The following is a 23786-nucleotide window of genomic DNA, read 5'->3' on the forward strand; positions in this document are numbered from 1 at the left end:
CTGTTTGATAATTAGGATGACTTAAGTGAAGAGGCTAAAGAATTAAAAAATTTGAAAGAATCTCTACAAGATACACAACCAGTTGGAGTGCTTGTTAATTGCTGTCGGACGCTCGACCAAGCAAAAGCTCTTCTGAAATTTATAGATTCCATTTCTGAGAAAACATTGAGAAGCACTGTGGCTCTGACTGCTCCCAGGGGTAGAGGAAAGTCTGCAGCATTAGGACTGGCCATTGCCGGTGCCATTGCTTTTAACTATTCGAACATTTTTGTCACTTCTCCCAGTCCTGAAAATTTGAAAACGCTGTTTGAATTTATATTAAAAGGATTTGATGCCCTTCATTATCAAGTAAGTTTGAAGATTTTTAAATACAAAATTAACTTGAGAAGAAGAATAAATAAGAAAATTGACAAAATTATTGCGATGTTGTTACAATGCCAGCTTGCACTGGAAGTTACATTATTTCAATTCAAAAATTTTCCCTGAATAATTTTGATAAAATAAGATAAATGAGTTTAATTTAATAAAAATTAATTTCTTTAAAAAGCCATTAATAATGTTAAATATTTCATGTTACTTCACTTTGATACATTTTCGTATTATAAACATGGTTTGGAGAGGATTAATAAAAAATTTCGAATTCTTAAAATTTATTCAAATATATCAAAAAAGTCCTGAATTCATTTAAATAGATCTTTTATATTGCAAAAATATACAGGAAAATTGGTTAAAAAGCATAGAAAGAGGGAAAAATTGAGTATGATGAACATTTGATAAATTAGATGACAAAGATTTCTCTTTATATATTTTAAAATGTTCTATAATAATATAAAATTAAATACCTTAATTATTTCACTTACAGTCAGAAAGACCTGACCAGTGGGATTGCATTTTCTTTTTATTATTTTTGTATGCTACTCATTCCTGTTTTATTTTTTCAATTTCTAAATTTTGCGATTTTTGATCACAGATGTCTAGATAACTAAGCAGTCCTAATGTTTGCTATAGGGCCCTATAATTTTAGGACTCCAAAAAGGATTATTACACAATAACCTGAATCTGCAATCATTCTCCACGATTCTTGATAACTTATTCCAATAATGATAACTCATTTTTGATTGGCATAATGTAATTTGGACATTTTAATAAGCGAGAAGAATAAGGGCATTAGAAACAGTATATAAGCAAACGATCTCAAAATTCACACATATGGCATCTTAAAATATTTCACTACATCAATACTGAGTTAAATATTTAACTAAAACAAGGTAAACAATTAATAATGTTTCTATTTTATTCAGGAACATCTTGATTATGAAATTATTCAGTCTACCAATCCGGAATTTAACAAAGCAGTTGTCAGAATAAATGTATTTCATGACCACCGTCAGACCGTCCAATACATTCACCCAACAGATGCAAGTAAATTGGGCCAGGCCGAACTACTGGTGATCGACGAAGCGGCTGCAATTCCCCTTCCATTAGTAAAGAATCTTCTTGGACCATATTTAGTGTTTATGTCTTCAACTATTAATGGGTAAGATTAATGTTATATTTTGCAAATATTATAATAAACAAACTGTACTTATTTTTAGATGCTGAGCAATTTTGAACATTTTATTTGAATTCATTCTGATAGTTGCAGTTACACTATTATCTTTTGACTATTAGCAATAAACTTCAAAAATATGCCAAAATACATTTAACTTGTTTTATTTGGAGCAAATAAATGGTAATAAATATGGTGTGAAGATTCTTGGGTTATGTTCATCTTCAGGAACTGAATACAAATCAGAAAATATATGCATGTATCTGGAAATTTCTTGCCTTGTATAAACAATATTTTAATTTATATTGTAAAAATGGCTGGTGAAATTACAGTTTAATAAAATTTATAAAATTTTGTAACAGATACTAAAATTTTTTCACTTATTGCCATGTCCAATCACCAGGAACAACAATTCTTCATCGCAGAGACGACCTTTCTTTAGAAGCAGAATTTTGCAGAGGTGTACTCTGCAAAATTATGTAAAACAGTCTAAAAGTCCACAGGTGACAATCCCAACACAATTAAAAATATATTTTTAATTGTATATTATAATAAATATATAATAGAATAATTGTATTGTATTGTCATTGTATTGTATATAATAAAAATATATTTCTTTTGTAAAAATATATTTTTAATTGTGTTGGGATTGTCACCTGTGGACTTTTAGACTGTTTTACATACCGTATGAGGTCTGTTCAAAAAATACGCAGACTGTTTAAATTGCACGGCTCTAGTTTGTTCCAGGGGAATCAGCTTGGTGTTGGTAGGTTTGTACAGATCATCTGGTGATAAAGCCGTTTCCTGATTACAGATATCTTTATTTGTCGATTAGCTAAGCGGTTTTTAGTGAAGTGTGATTTTTTCGTTTGTCAGATTTCAGAATGAATGACCCAATGACTTGCTGTGAAATTTTGTGTTAAACTTGGAAAATCTGCAACTGAAACATTTGCTATGCTCAACCAGTGGGTGGGTGAAACGTCCCCCAGACCCAAAAAAGCTCGCCAAGTTCGATCCAATGTCAAGATGATGCTGACAGTTTTCTTTAATGCTAAGGGTATTGTTCACCACGAGTATCTCCCCAAGGTTCCACAGTGAACCAGACTTAGTATGTTGAAGTTCTGAAACGTCTGAGGGATGCCATCCGTTGCAAAAGGACAGAAATGTGGAGGAGTGGCAATTGGTTTCTACATCACAACAATGCTCCAGCCCATTCAGCCCTCAGAACTCGTGAGTTTTTGGCCTAACACTCTATCACTGTTCTTCCCCACCCTGCTACTCACCTGACCTTGCTCCTTGTGACTTTTTCTTATTCCCCAAACTTAAAAGACCCTTGAAAAGAAGAAGATTTGAGACGATTCCCAAGATTAAGGCAAATGCGATGAAGGTGATGGAAGACATTACAAAAGAAGCATACTAGGACTGTTTCAACAAGTGGAAACACTGTTGGAATAAGTGTATGCATTGGGAAGGAGAGTACTTTGAAGGGGACCCAGACATGTAACTTCTACATAAAGTACATTTTGTTTTATGACGTCAGTCCACGTATTTTTTGAACAGACTTTGTATTTACTCACTTATAAGACGATCTTGCATATAGGATGAGGTGTGACTTTAAAGATCAAAATAAAGAAAATTAGATTTATTAATACAATTTAATTTTATTTTGTTTAATCACAAATACATGTAAATGCACACATTGTCCTGCAAAAATTACTAGCATTTTAAACTTTAAGGAAAAATCTTGTAAAATTGACAACATAATTTGTTCATGTAAAGCTGGACAATCTGGAACTTTTTTTGCCAATTCTTAATGGTCGAATCCACTCTCCATCGATTACACTTACGAGTTTCTCCGAATTCTGATTTCCGAATAATCATCTGTTTTCATCTGGGAATGGATTAAAACTTATATTGGACTCCTGTGTAATTTTAGAATTTCAAATTGGAATTCAATCCAAAAGCTTTGTTTCCCTATTGCTATTCATCTTTACTCCTGACAATACACAAGAACGATTGAAATGACCCAAATAAAATACTTTTGTTTTCAAACACCAGAGGGTGATCATCCAGTAAAAAATGCGAACATACGGTACATAAAACTTATTGCAAAAACGCAAAGAATCCTTCACTCGTGCGTATAGGACTAAGCTTTTGAAGCAATCAAAAATGAATAAAAACCTCGTCTTATATGCGAATAAATACAGTAATTTTGCAGAGGTGTAGCCTCTAAAGAAAGGTCGTCTCTGCGATGAAGAATGGTTGTTCCTGGTGATTGGACATGGTGATAAGTGAAGATATTTTTAGTATCTGTTATGAAATTTTTTAAATTTTATTAAATATTTTAATTTATGTTTATTTTATTTTTATGCCTACATTAACTCTAAACTGTCAAATATAACAGAAAATGAAAAATGTATTTTTGCTTAATATTACGCAAACTTCATCAAACTATATTTACTCTATTGTTCCAAATCCAAAATATAAACTTTTAAATTTTCACTTCTGCAGCAACCTAATCCTAACTTCCAATTTTGTCCATCTTCAAAATGGATTTGTACTATTAGTGAAATTTGTATATTTAACTTGCAATGGAAAGTGTTTGTTCATCAAAGATAAACATTATTCAGTAAATTTTGTCAATGCTGCATCTGAAATAAAATTTTATAATAGTTTTTGAGTTTCAGTTCAAGAAAACCAATAGATATACAGTTAAAAAATTACGCATTTGCATCTTTTAAGAAAATTATTTCTGATGCTTTGGCCCAACTTAAATTATGCTGCAAAATACAATACTCCGTGTTAAGTTTTATATAACGGTATTACAAAAATGATTATTTTTCTTAAGTTTTGCAAAAATTACCAATTTTGGGAACAACCAGGGTTGTGGAGTCGGAGTCGTGGAGTTTTGATGTTTTAGCCGGAGTCAGAGTCGGTAGATTTTTACGCGACTTCCACAGCCCTGGCAGGGCTGTTGAGTCAGAGTTGGCATCATGGAGTTTTGGTGTTTTAGCCGGAGTCGGAGTCGGATGATAAGGAAAAGTCGGAGTTGGAGTCGGTAGATTTTTACGCGACTCCACAGCCCTGGGAACAACAATGACAAAAACTGATGTCATGATTATCATCGATGGAATGTGCATTTCTATGGCAACTGCATTCAAATTTAAATTTTTCTTAAAACAACAAGCCATTAAATTTTAACGGTTGGTATAAAGCTACAAATGTTCAAATGTATGATGATAACTTTGGAACTTATGCGAAAAAACAAAAAGACAAAAATTTTTCAATAAGTCTATACATTGAATATAATAAAAAGAGACGAACTCATTAGTTTTAAGCCAGGTTGTATTGTCAGAAGTAATTTATTTTCTTGAATTTAAGTGAATTAAAAAAAATTATAAATTTAAACAGTTAATCACTTATTTGTTAAAATTGAATGGATTGTTCTACAAAAAATTTTAATACAGATAGCTGTAGAAATTACATTCCATCAATAAAAGTTTAGTATGGTGATATATAAATTATTAATAGTTTTGGAGGCAAGATTGAATGGAAGTCTGGATAACATAATTGGCAATGCACCAGCATGGTAAGCGGGAATTATTGATGCAAGTCCTACTCTGGGCCAATTCTTCCAGAACTTTCTAAATTAATTATTAAATTTATCAAGAGACGCCACTCTAGCCAGGATTACTTGATATTTAATTATTAAATAGTAGCCTTATAATAAGGCTCATTGTAATCTGGTAATTGTTTGATATTAAAAAGCAATTTTTTGTAAAGTAAGCAAGGTACAGATGTAGAATATTGTATTATTAGATTTTTTTGAGACCTTGTTTTGCTTCCATGATGATGAAATTTTATTTCATGTCTTTCTATTTATATTTGTATTCTTAGAATAATCATTAACCAAAACTTTTTAATGATACTTGTGTATAATTATTTATTCTAAATAAAGCAAGTTAGATATATTCTGCCATAATTTAATCCTCCAAATTAAAAATTATTTTTTAGTGTAATAGTAATTGAGTTTAGAAATAAAATGTTGCAATGAATAGTTTTTTAACTGTCCATATTACATTATACAAAGAACATCTTGGTTAGCTTAAAGATATTGAATACGTAGGAATGCTAAACTCTTATGTTTGGCCACTTGATAATAATAGTGATAGTTATCAAAAAAACTAATAAAAAAATATTTTCTGAAAAGATTCTTTATAAAATAATTCTTTATAATTCATTTATCTGCAAAATTTTGGCTTTGGCACTGTTAAAATTCTTTTTCTTGAACAATAGTATTGATAACAGATAACGATAATTCAATAAAAATGTATTAATCAAACTTTTAAATTGAATTATAGTGAACTGTATTTAATTCTTTTCTAATAATAGTTTCCCGTAATTCATAAAGTTTTGTTTGATATTAGATATGAAGGAACTGGAAGATCGCTGTCACTTAAACTTATACAACAATTGCGACAGCAGAGTGCAACTTATGGATCCAATGCTTCGGAAACAGTCGTCGTGAGCAATTCGTCGTCTGGCACAATGCCCTCAGCAACAGGTATGATAATGTTTATAATGTAATAACCAAAATTTCTGAAATAAAAAGAAACACTTGTGAAATAATTATTAAAAATGGCTATTTTATATTAGGTAGAGTATTACATGAAATTACTCTAAACGAATCAATACGTTATCACAATGGAGACGACGTGGAAGCATGGTTGACTCGGCTGTTGTGTTTAGATGCAACTTTTACGCAAGATCTAGCAGGTGGATGTCCCTTGCCACAAGATTGTGAATTATATCCTTTAAAAAACATTTCATTCAATAAATTTAACTATAAAAGTTTAATTAATAAACAATTCTTGAAATAACAGCTGTTATATAAAAGATTTATTATTGTTGTTATGTAAAAATTAAAGTAATGTGCCATATGTTCATTTAGAATAAAAAAAAGAAAGCTTACAGAATTGACTAAGGCAGCATGCATTTATTGCAACATCAAGATGGGGAGGGTGTTGATGAATGCTGACACGAGGAGGGGAGGTCAGCCAAGTGTGTATGCATACAAAATATTTCATTTATTTTGGAATATTCTGTTGTTAATTGACATTTATTGTACATATGGGGAGGAGAGGCAATGATGATGACAAATTTTATACAGAAAGGGGGTGGGAATAAAAAATGAAGCAAAATCTGTCATTGCAATATGTGAAAGTCACCTAACAACTTAGGAAATTCACAGATCATATGAGTAATGTTTACTGCAGTTAACTATATTTTTATCTGTGCTATATAGAAAATGAAAGCTGCCTGTACTGTACAATATGATTTAGTTGCAATTTAAAAGTTTTTCTTCAGTATAAGAAAGATAATGTTACAAATTTCATTTAATTTTAATTTCTTTTTCTAAAGTAAGCCTTAAAATTGTCACATGACACGTGGTGAATGATAATTCATCCATGTGACAAACTGTTATGCAAAAGTTTAACAATCCAGAACTAAATACATAAATTTAATACTATTAAATCACTACTTCCACCAATGAATATGTGATACTGATGAGGATTATTGAATCAAAATGCATTTATATTACAATAAAGACGTTGAAGACAAGTAAATTGGTTTTTACTTTGTTATTCTTGGAATTTTGTAATAGTTAGGAAAATATGTGTATTTCTTGTAAAGTTGAGAAATTCATTCATTTTTAAATTTCAGGGTTCCCACAGGTCCAGAAATCTGGACAAAGTTCTTGAATGTCAAAAAATTACACAAAGGATGGGAATGTCAACAACATCCAGGTAAAGTCCTGGAACAATGTTAAAGAAGCACTATTCTTTAACATGCAGGTTGCATGCCTGAAAAAGTGCACACAAATATTTAGAGCATATTCCTAAATCATTTCTAAACTTCAGTAAGGGACGATGATACTAGATGTACAGAAATTATGTTTGATGTACAGTATAACGTATGTGATTATACAGAAAAAAAACAATAATTTTGCACTTTTGGTATCTACCATTAATTTTGTCACTGCTTTTGAATTATTGACATTTGTGTTTCAGTGTTATCTTGGAAAAAAGAATTATATTCTTTGTTAACACTTGGAATTCATGCTGTTATCAAGTGTTGCCAATGAAGAACTCTAGCTTATTTGGTCCTAGTGTTAAGTTATACAGGTAAAAATTAATTACATGTATTTTTTTTTAAACAGCATGACGAGTTTTACATAATGTTGAATTATTGAGAGGCAAATTTCTGGCACTCTACTATATTTAAATGTAACAAGAACAGTCCATTTTGCAATATAAAAGGAATTTAATTTAGACTATATTGTTTAGGCTATATATTAGTGGCATTGTGCTGTGCACCTGTTAGTTATTTTATAATAATTAGACTTTTTTTAATACATAATTATACAGATCATAAAAAAATTTTTTACAGTTGTATAATACAATATACTGTAGGTAACAGAGATAGCTTGTACAATAATTTAGAACCAAAATGAGTGACAGCATCACAATGCCAGGTGGCAATTTTTAAATTTAAAATATATGCTCTCTATCTCAGATTAGTAGTGGCTTGTCCTTATACATCATACTTTTCCTTTAATAATAGAGTCATGCCAGTCATCTGTTAACTCCTTTTGGGGAAGTTTTGAATTGAAATAATGAGACTTCCAGTTTGTATATAGTTAATCACGACCTCCTACTCCTAAGGTTTCCACATCTGGTCTCATCTTTTATCTATCTGACTCCGTTCTCAAGATTAAAGAAGGGTAGAGGACAGTGGAAATTTATAGGTCTAAAATTTTTTCAAATTGCAGCTCAATTACAATAATTTTATTTTGTATATCTGGTGCCTTGAAGAGGCTCATTTCCAGTTAATGCACTTTAAAAATGGTTTGTAGGGTAATTTTTAGTAATGAACTAAGTAGTTGTTTGTAAATAACAGTAACAAGTTGTTATTTAAAATAACTGGAGAAAATAATAACTGTTACTAATGCTGTGTGACAACTTTAAAACTATTGATAGATTTGTGCAATTGTCGACAATTGATAGATGGTTACATCCGGTCATAGGGAAGCTTCCATAAATTAGATAATGCAATGGACATGGGTAGATGGCAAGGCTGTCAAGAGAGGACAGCTGGAAAGTTTTTCTTGGGCTTTGAGAAAAATTAAGGGACATTATAAAATTAATATTTTTTTACTTACAGAAAATCTTTAAGGCTGCTTTTTATTAATAAAGAAACCTATGCATTTCGTTTGTTCAAAAAGGGGAATTTGCTTTAACTGTGCTTTGTAAAAAAAATCTTTGAACCTTGTGTAAATTTTGAGTCACAATAGTTGTTATTTCCTTTTTTAAGCTCATAAAACAAGATATGCCAAATATGCTTATTATACAATTCATTACTTTATGTACTTAAAAACTGATATAGATATACTAGTGTACAGAATGGCTTTCAAAAGATGAATTGATTATCACAGTGATAGTTACACATTAATACCTGCATGTTGTTTACAGTTTTTATCAGCTATTTGTACATATTAAAAATTGTATTACTTATGGAATAGTCTAATACATTATATAGACAGATTTTGAGGATTACTGACTGTGACCATGTTCTTTATTAATAGCAAAGTCATTTTCTGGTTCAATTTTAGCAATACAGTATAGAAAATTTATGGCACAGTTTCTTCTCCAAATATATCATTGTTTTACTGCATAATAATGTACAATCTTATTTTGCTGTTCATATTATCAGAATTATTCAACATCTAAAATCAGAACAACAATCTGTATACAGTGAAAATCTTTATTCTATCCAACTTTTTTATTTTTAGTAATCCAGAAACTTCAGAATTATGAATTATTGCTTAGTTCATAGTATCAAACTTTTGATTCTTTAACTAGATTACGTATTATATCAATCGTGACACTCTTTTCAGTTATCATAAAGTTTCAGAAGCATTTCTCCAGAAGATTATGGCTCTCTTTGTGGCTTCACACTACAAAAATTCTCCAAACGATTTGCAACTTATGTCTGATGCACCAGCCCATCACTTGTTCTGTTTGCTTCCGCCAGTAAATCCTAACGTAAAACAGTTGCCCAAAGTTTTGTGTGTTATTCAGGTGAGTGATTTAATTTTTTTAATATGAAAAATTAAGATATTAAATTTTTCTCAACAATAGATTTTATTGTATACAAAACAAGTCTGAAATGATCTGAGCTTTATTTTCTTTGGTATGAAATATAATAATAATAATAATAATAATTTATTATCAGTTATTATTAAAAATTTAGCACTTTAAAAAANGGTTTTTAGTGAAGTGTGATTTTTTCGTTTGTCAGATTTCAGAATGAATGACCCAATGACTTGCTGTGAAATTTTGTGTTAAACTTGGAAAATCTGCAACTGAAACATTTGCTATGCTCAACCAGTGGGTGGGTGAAACGTCCCCCAGACCCAAAAAAGCTCGCCAAGTTCGATCCAATGTCAAGATGATGCTGACAGTTTTCTTTAATGCTAAGGGTATTGTTCACCACGAGTATCTCCCCAAGGTTCCACAGTGAACCAGACTTAGTATGTTGAAGTTCTGAAACGTCTGAGGGATGCCATCCGTTGCAAAAGGACAGAAATGTGGAGGAGTGGCAATTGGTTTCTACATCACAACAATGCTCCAGCCCATTCAGCCCTCAGAACTCGTGAGTTTTTGGCCTAACACTCTATCACTGTTCTTCCCCACCCTGCTACTCACCTGACCTTGCTCCTTGTGACTTTTTCTTATTCCCCAAACTTAAAAGACCCTTGAAAAGAAGAAGATTTGAGACGATTCCCAAGATTAAGGCAAATGCGATGAAGGTGATGGAAGACATTACAAAAGAAGCATACTAGGACTGTTTCAACAAGTGGAAACACTGTTGGAATAAGTGTATGCATTGGGAAGGAGAGTACTTTGAAGGGGACCCAGACATGTAACTTCTACATAAAGTACATTTTGTTTTATGACGTCAGTCCACGTATTTTTTGAACAGACCTTGTATTTACTCACTTATAAGACGATCTTGCATATAGGATGAGGTGTGACTTTAAAGATCAAAATAAAGAAAATTAGATTTATTAATACAATTTAATTTTATTTTGTTTAATCACAAATACACGTAAATGCACACATTGTCCTGCAAAAATTACTAGCATTTTAAACTTTAAGGAAAAATGTTGTAAAATTGACAACATAATTTGTTCATGTAAAGCTGGACAATCTGGAACTTTTTTTGCCAATTCTTAATGGTCGAATCCACTCTCCATCGATTACACTTACGAGTTTCTCCGAATTCTGATTTCCGAATAATCATCTGTTTTCATCTGGGAATGGATTAAAACTTATATTGGGCTCCTGTGTAATTTTAGAATTTCAAATTGGAATTCAATCCAAAAGCTTTGTTTTCCCTATTGCTATTCATCTTTACTCCTGACAATACACAAGAACTATTGAAATGACCCAAATAAAATACTTTTGTTTTCAAACACCAGAGGGTGATCATCCAGTAAAAAATGCGAACATACGGTACATAAAACTTATTGCAAAAACGCAAAGAATCCTTCACTCGTGCGTATAGGACTAAGCTTTTGAAGCAATCAAAAATGAATAAAAACCTCGTCTTATATGCGAATAAATACAGTAATTTTGCAGAGGTGTAGCCTCTAAAGAAAGGTCGTCTCTGCGATGAAGAATGGTTGTTCCTGGTGATTGGACATGGTGATAAGTGAAGATATTTTTAGTATCTGTTATGAAATTTTTTAAATTTTATTAAATATTTTAATTTATGTTTATTTTATTTTTATGCCTACATTAACTCTAAACTGTCAAATATAACAGAAAATGAAAAATGTATTTTTGCTTAATATTACGCAAACTTCATCAAACTATATTTACTCTATTGTTCCAAATCCAAAATATAAACTTTTAAATTTTCACTTCTGCAGCAACCTAATCCTAACTTCCAATTTTGTCCATCTTCAAAATGGATTTGTACTATTAGTGAAATTTGTATATTTAACTTGCAATGGAAAGTGTTTGTTCATCAAAGATAAACATTATTCAGTAAATTTTGTCAATGCTGCATCTGAAATAAAATTTTATAATAGTTTTTGAGTTTCAGTTCAAGAAAACCAATAGATATACAGTTAAAAAATTACGCATTTGCATCTTTTAAGAAAATTATTTCTGATGCTTTGGCCCAACTTAAATTATGCTGCAAAATACAATACTCCGTGTTAAGTTTTATATAACGGTATTACAAAAATGATTATTTTTCTTAAGTTTTGCAAAAATTACCAATTTTGGGAACAACCAGGGTTGTGGAGTCGGAGTCGTGGAGTTTTGATGTTTTAGCCGGAGTCAGAGTCGGTAGATTTTTACGCGACTTCCACAGCCCTGGCAGGGCTGTTGAGTCAGAGTTGGCATCATGGAGTTTTGGTGTTTTAGCCGGAGTCGGAGTCGGATGATAAGGAAAAGTCGGAGTTGGAGTCGGTAGATTTTTACGCGACTCCACAGCCCTGGGAACAACAATGACAAAAACTGATGTCATGATTATCATCGATGGAATGTGCATTTCTATGGCAACTGCATTCAAATTTAAATTTTTCTTAAAACAACAAGCCATTAAATTTTAACGGTTGGTATAAAGCTACAAATGTTCAAATGTATGATGATAACTTTGGAACTTATGCGAAAAAACAAAAAGACAAAAATTTTTCAATAAGTCTATACATTGAATATAATAAAAAGAGACGAACTCATTAGTTTTAAGCCAGGTTGTATTGTCAGAAGTAATTTATTTTCTTGAATTTAAGTGAATTAAAAAAAATTATAAATTTAAACAGTTAATCACTTATTTGTTAAAATTGAATGGATTGTTCTACAAAAAATTTTAATACAGATAGCTGTAGAAATTACATTCCATCAATAAAAGTTTAGTATGGTGATATATAAATTATTAATAGTTTTGGAGGCAAGATTGAATGGAAGTCTGGATAACATAATTGGCAATGCACCAGCATGGTAAGCGGGAATTATTGATGCAAGTCCTACTCTGGGCCAATTCTTCCAGAACTTTCTAAATTAATTATTAAATTTATCAAGAGACGCCACTCTAGCCAGGATTACTTGATATTTAATTATTAAATAGTAGCCTTATAATAAGGCTCATTGTAATCTGGTAATTGTTTGATATTAAAAAGCAATTTTTTGTAAAGTAAGCAAGGTACAGATGTAGAATATTGTATTATTAGATTTTTTTGAGACCTTGTTTTGCTTCCATGATGATGAAATTTTATTTCATGTCTTTCTATTTATATTTGTATTCTTAGAATAATCATTAACCAAAACTTTTTAATGATACTTGTGTATAATTATTTATTCTAAATAAAGCAAGTTAGATATATTCTGCCATAATTTAATCCTCCAAATTAAAAATTATTTTTTAGTGTAATAGTAATTGAGTTTAGAAATAAAATGTTGCAATGAATAGTTTTTTAACTGTCCATATTACATTATACAAAGAACATCTTGGTTAGCTTAAAGATATTGAATACGTAGGAATGCTAAACTCTTATGTTTGGCCACTTGATAATAATAGTGATAGTTATCAAAAAAACTAATAAAAAAATATTTTCTGAAAAGATTCTTTATAAAATAATTCTTTATAATTCATTTATCTGCAAAATTTTGGCTTTGGCACTGTTAAAATTCTTTTTCTTGAACAATAGTATTGATAACAGATAACGATAATTCAATAAAAATGTATTAATCAAACTTTTAAATTGAATTATAGTGAACTGTATTTAATTCTTTTCTAATAATAGTTTCCCATAATTCATAAAGTTTTGTTTGATATTAGATATGAAGGAACTGGAAGATCGCTGTCACTTAAACTTATACAACAATTGCGACAGCAGAGTGCAACTTATGGATCCAATGCTTCGGAAACAGTCGTTGTGAGCAATTCGTCGTCTGGCACAATGCCCTCAGCAACAGGTATGATAATGTTTATAATGTAATAACCAAAATTTCTGAAATAAAAAGAAACACTTGTGAAATAATTATTAAAAATGGCTATTTTATATTAGGTAGAGTATTACATGAAATTACTCTAAACGAATCAATACGTTATCACAATGGAGACGACGTGGAAGCATGGTTGACTCGGCTGTTGTGTTTAGATGCAACTTTTACGCAAGATCTAGCAGGTGGATGTCCCTTGCCACAAGATTGTGAATTATATCCTTTAAAAAACATTTCATTCAATAAATTTAACTATAAAAGTTTAATTAATAAACAATTCTTGAAATAACAGCTATTATATAAAAGATTTATTATTGTTGTTATGTAAAAATTAAAGTAATGTGCCATATGTTCATTTAGAATAAAAAAAAAGCTTACAGAATTGGCTAAGGCAGCATGCATTTATTGCAACATCGAGATGGGGAGGTGTTGATGAATGCTGACACAAGGAGGGGAGGTCAGCCAAGTGTGTATGCATACAAAATATTTCATTTATTTTGGAATATTCTGTTGTTAATTGACATTTATTGTACATATGGGGAGGAGAGGCAATGATGATGACAAATTTTATACAGAAAGGGGGTGGGAATAAAAAATGAAGCAAAATCTGTCATTGCAATATGTGAAAGTCACCTAACAACTTAGGAAATTCACAGATCATATGAGTAATGTTTACTGCAGTTAACTATATTTTTATCTGTGCTATATAGAAAATGAAAGCTGCCTGTACTGTACAATATGATTTAGTTGCAATTTAAAAGTTTTTCTTCAGTATAAGAAAGATAATGTTACAAATTTCATTTAATTTTAATTTCTTTTTCTAAAGTAAGCCTTAAAATTGTCACATGACACGTGGTGAATGATAATTCATCCATGTGACAAACTGTTATGCAAAAGTTTAACAATCCAGAACTAAATACATAAATTTAATACTATTAAATCACTACTTCCACCAATGAATATGTGATACTGATGAGGATTATTGAATCAAAATGCATTTATATTACAATAAAGACGTTGAAGACAAGTAAATTGGTTTTTACTTTGTTATTCTTGGAATTTTGTAATAGTTAGGAAAATATGTGTATTTCTTGTAAAGTTGAGAAATTCATTCATTTTTAAATTTCAGGGTTCCCACAGGTCCAGAAATCTGGACAAAGTTCTTGAATGTCAAAAAATTACACAAAGGATGGGAATGTCAACAACATCCAGGTAAAGTCCTGGAACAATGTTAAAGAAGCACTATTCTTTAACATGCAGGTTGCATGCCTGAAAAAGTGCACACAAATATTTAGAGCATATTCCTAAATCATTTCTAAACTTCAGTAAGGGACGATGATACTAGATGTACAGAAATTATGTTTGATGTACAGTATAACGTATGTGATTATACAGAAAAAAAACAATAATTTTGCACTTTTGGTATCTACCATTAATTTTGTCACTGCTTTTGAATTATTGACATTTGTGTTTCAGTGTTATCTTGGAAAAAGGATTATATTCTTTGTTAACACTTGGAATTCATGCTGTTATCAAGTGTTGCCAATGAAGAACTCTAGCTTATTTGGTCCTAGTGTTAAGTTATACAGGTAAAAATTAATTACATGTATTTTTTTTTAAACAGCATGACGAGTTTTACATAATGTTGAATTATTGAGAGGCAAATTTCTGGCACTCTACTATATTTAAATGTAACAAGAACAGTCCATTTTGCAATATAAAAGGAATTTAATTTAGACTATATTGTTTAGGCTATATATTAGTGGCATTGTGCTGTGCACCTGTTAGTTATTTTATAATAATTAGACTTTTTTTAATACATAATTATACAGATCATAAAAAAATTTTTTACAGTTGTATAATACAATATACTGTAGGTAACAGAGATAGCTTGTACAATAATTTAGAACCAAAATGAGTGACAGCATCACAATGCCAGGTGGCAATTTTTAAATTTAAAATATATGCTCTCTATCTCAGATTAGTAGTGGCTTGTCCTTATACATCATACTTTTCCTTTAATAATAGAGTCATGCCAGTCATCTGTTAACTCCTTTTGGGGAAGTTTTGAATTGAAATAATGAGACTTCCAGTTTGTATATAGTTAATCAGGACCTCCTACTCCTAAGGTTTCCACATCTGGTCTCATCTTTTATCTATCTGACTCCGTTCTCAAGATTAAAGAAGGGTAGAGGACAGTGGAAATTTATAGGTCTAAAATTTTTTCAAATTGCAGCTCAATTACAATAATTTTATTTTATATATCTGGTGCCTTGAAGAGGCTCATTTCCAGTTAATGCACTTTAAAAATGGTTTGTAGGGTAATTTTTAGTAATGAACTAAGTAGTTGTTTGTAAATAACAGTAACAAGTTGTTATTTAAAATAACTGGAGAAAATAATAACTGTTACTAATGCTGTGTGACAACTTTAAAACTATTGATAGATTTGTGCAATTGTTGACAATTGATAGATGGTTACATCCGGTCATAGGGAAGCTTCCATAAATTAGATAATGCAATGGACATGGGTAGATGGCAAGGCTGTCAAGAGAGGACAGCTGGAAAGTTTTTCTTGGGCTTTGAGAAAAATTAAGGGACATTATAAAATTAATATTTTTTTACTTACAGAAAATCTTTAAGGCTGCTTTTTATTAATAAAGAAACCTATGCATTTCGTTTGTTCAAAAAGGGGAATTTGCTTTAATTGTGCTTTGTAAAAAAAATCTTTGAACCTTGTGTAAATTTTGAGTCACAATAGTTGTTATTTCCTTTTTTAAGCTCATAAAACAAGATATGCCAAATATGCTTATTATACAATTCATTACTTTATGTACTTAAAAACTGATATAGATATACTAGTGTACAGAATGGCTTTCAAAAGATGAATTGATTATCACAGTGATAGTTACACATTAATACCTGCATGTTGTTTACAGTTTTTATCAGCTATTTGTACATATTAAAAATTGTATTACTTATGGAATAGTCTAATACATTATATAGACAGATTTTGAGGATTACTGACTGTGACCATGTTCTTTATTAATAGCAAAGTCATTTTCTGGTTCAATTTTAGCAATACAGTATAGAAAATTTATGGCACAGTTTCTTCTCCAAATATATCATTGTTTTACTGCATAATAATGTACAATCTTATTTTGCTGTTCATATTATCAGAATTATTCAACATCTAAAATCAGAACAACAATCTGTATACAGTGAAAATCTTTATTCTATCCAACTTTTTTATTTTTAGTAATCCAGAAACTTCAGAATTATGAATTATTGCTTAGTTCATAGTATCAAAATTTTAATTCTTTAACTAGATTACGTATTATATCAATCGTGACACTCTTTTCAGTTATCATAAAGTTTCAGAAGCATTTCTCCAGAAGATTATGGCTCTCTTTGTGGCTTCACACTACAAAAATTCTCCAAACGATTTGCAACTTATGTCTGATGCACCAGCCCATCACTTGTTCTGTTTGCTTCCGCCAGTAAATCCTAACGTAAAACAGTTGCCCAAAGTTTTGTGTGTTATTCAGGTGAGTGATTTAATTTTTTTAATATGAAAAATTAAGATATTAAATTTTTCTCAACAATAGATTTTATTGTATACAAAACAAGTCTGAAATGATCTGAGCTTTATTTTCTTTGGTATGAAATATAATAATAATAATAATAATAATTTATTATCAGTTATTATTAAAAATTTAGCACTTTAAAAAATTTATATCACTCAGAAATGATCTTAGGAAGATATTAGTCAAAGCATATCTTCTCAAAACCAATGTGGTACATTGTGACCAATACGAGACAATAAGCTTAATCACACATGCATCTGAGATACTTTTAACTATCTTCAAGAAACCATTTCCATAAGGTTCTGTTCTGCATCATGTATTTTCCAATGTGATAGTTAGTGGTGCCAACATTACAACATATCTGTTGAAGGATGGTAGACAGTGGTCTGCCTCTGGTTTTCTCCCACTATCCCATTTAGCTAACCATTGTGTCATGTCCCCAGCACCAGCCATTTGATTTGGATAGTTTTCAATAATGACTTAATCACTCCTGCCTCTTGTAGCACTTCTGTATTCTGTTTTTTTTATCTGTCCACTTGATCTTAAGCATTCTGTAGTAACACCACATCTCAAAAGCTTGTAAAAGATTGCATTCTGTCTTGTTCAATGTCCAGGTCTCCACAGTGTGGAGAGCCATACTCCAGATAAAAGCATGTAGAATTCTTTGTACATTTCTTTGAACATAGTAGTTTCTTCTTATTGCAGAAGACTTGCTTGGCTTGTTTGATGCATCTCTGGATTTTATCTTGAATAATCATTTGCCCCAGATATATAAATTTATCAAATTGTTCANGCCTACATTAACTCTAAACTGTCAAATATAACAGAAAATGAAAAATGTATTTTTGCTTAATATTACGCAAACTTCATCAAACTATATTTACTCTATTGTTCCAAATCCAAAATATAAACTTTTAAATTTTCACTTCTGCAGCAACCTAATCCTAACTTCCAATTTTGTCCATCTTCAAAATGGATTTGTACTATTAGTGAAATTTGTATATTTAACTTGCAATGGAAAGTGTTTGTTCATCAAAGATAAACATTATTCAGTAAATTTTGTCAATGCTGCATCTGAAATAAAATTTTATAATAGTTTTTGAGTTTCAGTTCAAGAAAACCAATAGATATACAGTTAAAAAATTACGCATTTGCATCTTTTAAGAAAATTATTTCTGATGCTTTGGCCCAACTTAAATTATGCTGCAAAATACAATACTCCGTGTTAAGTTTTATATAACGGTATTACAAAAATGATTATTTTTCTTAAGTTTTGCAAAAATTACCAATTTTGGGAACAACCAGGGTTGTGGAGTCGGAGTCGTGGAGTTTTGATGTTTTAGCCGGAGTCAGAGTCGGTAGATTTTTACGCGACTTCCACAGCCCTGGCAGGGCTGTTGAGTCAGAGTTGGCATCATGGAGTTTTGGTGTTTTAGCCGGAGTCGGAGTCGGATGATAAGGAAAAGTCGGAGTTGGAGTCGGTAGATTTTTACGCGACTCCACAGCCCTGGGAACAACAATGACAAAAACTGATGTCATGATTATCATCGATGGAATGTGCATTTCTATGGCAACTGCATTCAAATTTAAATTTTTCTTAAAACAACAAGCCATTAAATTTTAACGGTTGGTATAAAGCTACAAATGTTCAAATGTATGATGATAACTTTGGAACTTATGCGAAAAAACAAAAAGACAAAAATTTTTCAATAAGTCTATACATTGAATATAATAAAAAGAGACGAACTCATTAGTTTTAAGCCAGGTTGTATTGTCAGAAGTAATTTATTTTCTTGAATTTAAGTGAATTAAAAAAAATTATAAATTTAAACAGTTAATCACTTATTTGTTAAAATTGAATGGATTGTTCTACAAAAAATTTTAATACAGATAGCTGTAGAAATTACATTCCATCAATAAAAGTTTAGTATGGTGATATATAAATTATTAATAGTTTTGGAGGCAAGATTGAATGGAAGTCTGGATAACATAATTGGCAATGCACCAGCATGGTAAGCGGGAATTATTGATGCAAGTCCTACTCTGGGCCAATTCTTCCAGAACTTTCTAAATTAATTATTAAATTTATCAAGAGACGCCACTCTAGCCAGGATTACTTGATATTTAATTATTAAATAGTAGCCTTATAATAAGGCTCATTGTAATCTGGTAATTGTTTGATATTAAAAAGCAATTTTTTGTAAAGTAAGCAAGGTACAGATGTAGAATATTGTATTATTAGATTTTTTTGAGACCTTGTTTTGCTTCCATGATGATGAAATTTTATTTCATGTCTTTCTATTTATATTTGTATTCTTAGAATAATCATTAACCAAAACTTTTTAATGATACTTGTGTATAATTATTTATTCTAAATAAAGCAAGTTAGATATATTCTGCCATAATTTAATCCTCCAAATTAAAAATTATTTTTTAGTGTAATAGTAATTGAGTTTAGAAATAAAATGTTGCAATGAATAGTTTTTTAACTGTCCATATTACATTATACAAAGAACATCTTGGTTAGCTTAAAGATATTGAATACGTAGGAATGCTAAACTCTTATGTTTGGCCACTTGATAATAATAGTGATAGTTATCAAAAAAACTAATAAAAAAATATTTTCTGAAAAGATTCTTTATAAAATAATTCTTTATAATTCATTTATCTGCAAAATTTTGGCTTTGGCACTGTTAAAATTCTTTTTCTTGAACAATAGTATTGATAACAGATAACGATAATTCAATAAAAATGTATTAATCAAACTTTTAAATTGAATTATAGTGAACTGTATTTAATTCTTTTCTAATAATAGTTTCCCATAATTCATAAAGTTTTGTTTGATATTAGATATGAAGGAACTGGAAGATCGCTGTCACTTAAACTTATACAACAATTGCGACAGCAGAGTGCAACTTATGGATCCAATGCTTCGGAAACAGTCGTTGTGAGCAATTCGTCGTCTGGCACAATGCCCTCAGCAACAGGTATGATAATGTTTATAATGTAATAACCAAAATTTCTGAAATAAAAAGAAACACTTGTGAAATAATTATTAAAAATGGCTATTTTATATTAGGTAGAGTATTACATGAAATTACTCTAAACGAATCAATACGTTATCACAATGGAGACGACGTGGAAGCATGGTTGACTCGGCTGTTGTGTTTAGATGCAACTTTTACGCAAGATCTAGCAGGTGGATGTCCCTTGCCACAAGATTGTGAATTATATCCTTTAAAAAACATTTCATTCAATAAATTTAACTATAAAAGTTTAATTAATAAACAATTCTTGAAATAACAGCTATTATATAAAAGATTTATTATTGTTGTTATGTAAAAATTAAAGTAATGTGCCATATGTTCATTTAGAATAAAAAAAAAGCTTACAGAATTGGCTAAGGCAGCATGCATTTATTGCAACATCGAGATGGGGAGGTGTTGATGAATGCTGACACAAGGAGGGGAGGTCAGCCAAGTGTGTATGCATACAAAATATTTCATTTATTTTGGAATATTCTGTTGTTAATTGACATTTATTGTACATATGGGGAGGAGAGGCAATGATGATGACAAATTTTATACAGAAAGGGGGTGGGAATAAAAAATGAAGCAAAATCTGTCATTGCAATATGTGAAAGTCACCTAACAACTTAGGAAATTCACAGATCATATGAGTAATGTTTACTGCAGTTAACTATATTTTTATCTGTGCTATATAGAAAATGAAAGCTGCCTGTACTGTACAATATGATTTAGTTGCAATTTAAAAGTTTTTCTTCAGTATAAGAAAGATAATGTTACAAATTTCATTTAATTTTAATTTCTTTTTCTAAAGTAAGCCTTAAAATTGTCACATGACACGTGGTGAATGATAATTCATCCATGTGACAAACTGTTATGCAAAAGTTTAACAATCCAGAACTAAATACATAAATTTAATACTATTAAATCACTACTTCCACCAATGAATATGTGATACTGATGAGGATTATTGAATCAAAATGCATTTATATTACAATAAAGACGTTGAAGACAAGTAAATTGGTTTTTACTTTGTTATTCTTGGAATTTTGTAATAGTTAGGAAAATATGTGTATTTCTTGTAAAGTTGAGAAATTCATTCATTTTTAAATTTCAGGGTTCCCACAGGTCCAGAAATCTGGACAAAGTTCTTGAATGTCAAAAAATTACACAAAGGATGGGAATGTCAACAACATCCAGGTAAAGTCCTGGAACAATGTTAAAGAAGCACTATTCTTTAACATGCAGGTTGCATGCCTGAAAAAGTGCACACAAATATTTAGAGCATATTCCTAAATCATTTCTAAACTTCAGTAAGGGACGATGATACTAGATGTACAGAAATTATGTTTGATGTACAGTATAACGTATGTGATTATACAGAAAAAAAACAATAATTTTGCACTTTTGGTATCTACCATTAATTTTGTCACTGCTTTTGAATTATTGACATTTGTGTTTCAGTGTTATCTTGGAAAAAGGATTATATTCTTTGTTAACACTTGGAATTCATGCTGTTATCAAGTGTTGCCAATGAAGAACTCTAGCTTATTTGGTCCTAGTGTTAAGTTATACAGGTAAAAATTAATTACATGTATTTTTTTTTAAACAGCATGACGAGTTTTACATAATGTTGAATTATTGAGAGGCAAATTTCTGGCACTCTACTATATTTAAATGTAACAAGAACAGTCCATTTTGCAATATAAAAGGAATTTAATTTAGACTATATTGTTTAGGCTATATATTAGTGGCATTGTGCTGTGCACCTGTTAGTTATTTTATAATAATTAGACTTTTTTTAATACATAATTATACAGATCATAAAAAAATTTTTTACAGTTGTATAATACAATATACTGTAGGTAACAGAGATAGCTTGTACAATAATTTAGAACCAAAATGAGTGACAGCATCACAATGCCAGGTGGCAATTTTTAAATTTAAAATATATGCTCTCTATCTCAGATTAGTAGTGGCTTGTCCTTATACATCATACTTTTCCTTTAATAATAGAGTCATGCCAGTCATCTGTTAACTCCTTTTGGGGAAGTTTTGAATTGAAATAATGAGACTTCCAGTTTGTATATAGTTAATCAGGACCTCCTACTCCTAAGGTTTCCACATCTGGTCTCATCTTTTATCTATCTGACTCCGTTCTCAAGATTAAAGAAGGGTAGAGGACAGTGGAAATTTATAGGTCTAAAATTTTTTCAAATTGCAGCTCAATTACAATAATTTTATTTTATATATCTGGTGCCTTGAAGAGGCTCATTTCCAGTTAATGCACTTTAAAAATGGTTTGTAGGGTAATTTTTAGTAATGAACTAAGTAGTTGTTTGTAAATAACAGTAACAAGTTGTTATTTAAAATAACTGGAGAAAATAATAACTGTTACTAATGCTGTGTGACAACTTTAAAACTATTGATAGATTTGTGCAATTGTTGACAATTGATAGATGGTTACATCCGGTCATAGGGAAGCTTCCATAAATTAGATAATGCAATGGACATGGGTAGATGGCAAGGCTGTCAAGAGAGGACAGCTGGAAAGTTTTTCTTGGGCTTTGAGAAAAATTAAGGGACATTATAAAATTAATATTTTTTTACTTACAGAAAATCTTTAAGGCTGCTTTTTATTAATAAAGAAACCTATGCATTTCGTTTGTTCAAAAAGGGGAATTTGCTTTAATTGTGCTTTGTAAAAAAAATCTTTGAACCTTGTGTAAATTTTGAGTCACAATAGTTGTTATTTCCTTTTTTAAGCTCATAAAACAAGATATGCCAAATATGCTTATTATACAATTCATTACTTTATGTACTTAAAAACTGATATAGATATACTAGTGTACAGAATGGCTTTCAAAAGATGAATTGATTATCACAGTGATAGTTACACATTAATACCTGCATGTTGTTTACAGTTTTTATCAGCTATTTGTACATATTAAAAATTGTATTACTTATGGAATAGTCTAATACATTATATAGACAGATTTTGAGGATTACTGACTGTGACCATGTTCTTTATTAATAGCAAAGTCATTTTCTGGTTCAATTTTAGCAATACAGTATAGAAAATTTATGGCACAGTTTCTTCTCCAAATATATCATTGTTTTACTGCATAATAATGTACAATCTTATTTTGCTGTTCATATTATCAGAATTATTCAACATCTAAAATCAGAACAACAATCTGTATACAGTGAAAATCTTTATTCTATCCAACTTTTTTATTTTTAGTAATCCAGAAACTTCAGAATTATGAATTATTGCTTAGTTCATAGTATCAAAATTTTAATTCTTTAACTAGATTACGTATTATATCAATCGTGACACTCTTTTCAGTTATCATAAAGTTTCAGAAGCATTTCTCCAGAAGATTATGGCTCTCTTTGTGGCTTCACACTACAAAAATTCTCCAAACGATTTGCAACTTATGTCTGATGCACCAGCCCATCACTTGTTCTGTTTGCTTCCGCCAGTAAATCCTAACGTAAAACAGTTGCCCAAAGTTTTGTGTGTTATTCAGGTGAGTGATTTAATTTT

General features: G+C 30.3%; 1 protein-coding gene and 1 long non-coding RNA gene across 2 annotated transcripts in view; both read left to right on the top strand.

Moving 5' to 3' along the window:
- LOC111634322 (RNA cytidine acetyltransferase-like) overlaps positions 1 to 23786 on the top strand; it is a 71432-nt gene that overhangs the window by 24945 nt on the left and 22701 nt on the right. Inside the window, exons 6-10 of the mRNA XM_023379079.1 lie at positions 16 to 348; positions 1302 to 1537; positions 5977 to 6113; positions 6206 to 6356; positions 9477 to 9690. Of these exons, the coding sequence (XP_023234847.1) occupies positions 16 to 348; positions 1302 to 1537; positions 5977 to 6113; positions 6206 to 6356; positions 9477 to 9690 (1071 nt within the window). The remainder of the gene's footprint in view (positions 1 to 15; positions 349 to 1301; positions 1538 to 5976; positions 6114 to 6205; positions 6357 to 9476; positions 9691 to 23786) is intronic.
- On the top strand, positions 13899 to 17096 carry LOC111634323. Its single transcript, XR_002758183.1, has 3 exons — positions 13899 to 15005; positions 15103 to 15215; positions 16988 to 17096. It is a non-coding gene; the product is annotated as an uncharacterized LOC111634323 (long non-coding RNA).

This window comes from Centruroides sculpturatus, unplaced genomic scaffold, assembly GCF_000671375.1.
Source record: "Centruroides sculpturatus isolate CEXI.00-Female unplaced genomic scaffold, Cexi_2.0 scaffold894, whole genome shotgun sequence".
NCBI lineage: Eukaryota > Metazoa > Arthropoda > Arachnida > Scorpiones > Buthidae > Centruroides > Centruroides sculpturatus.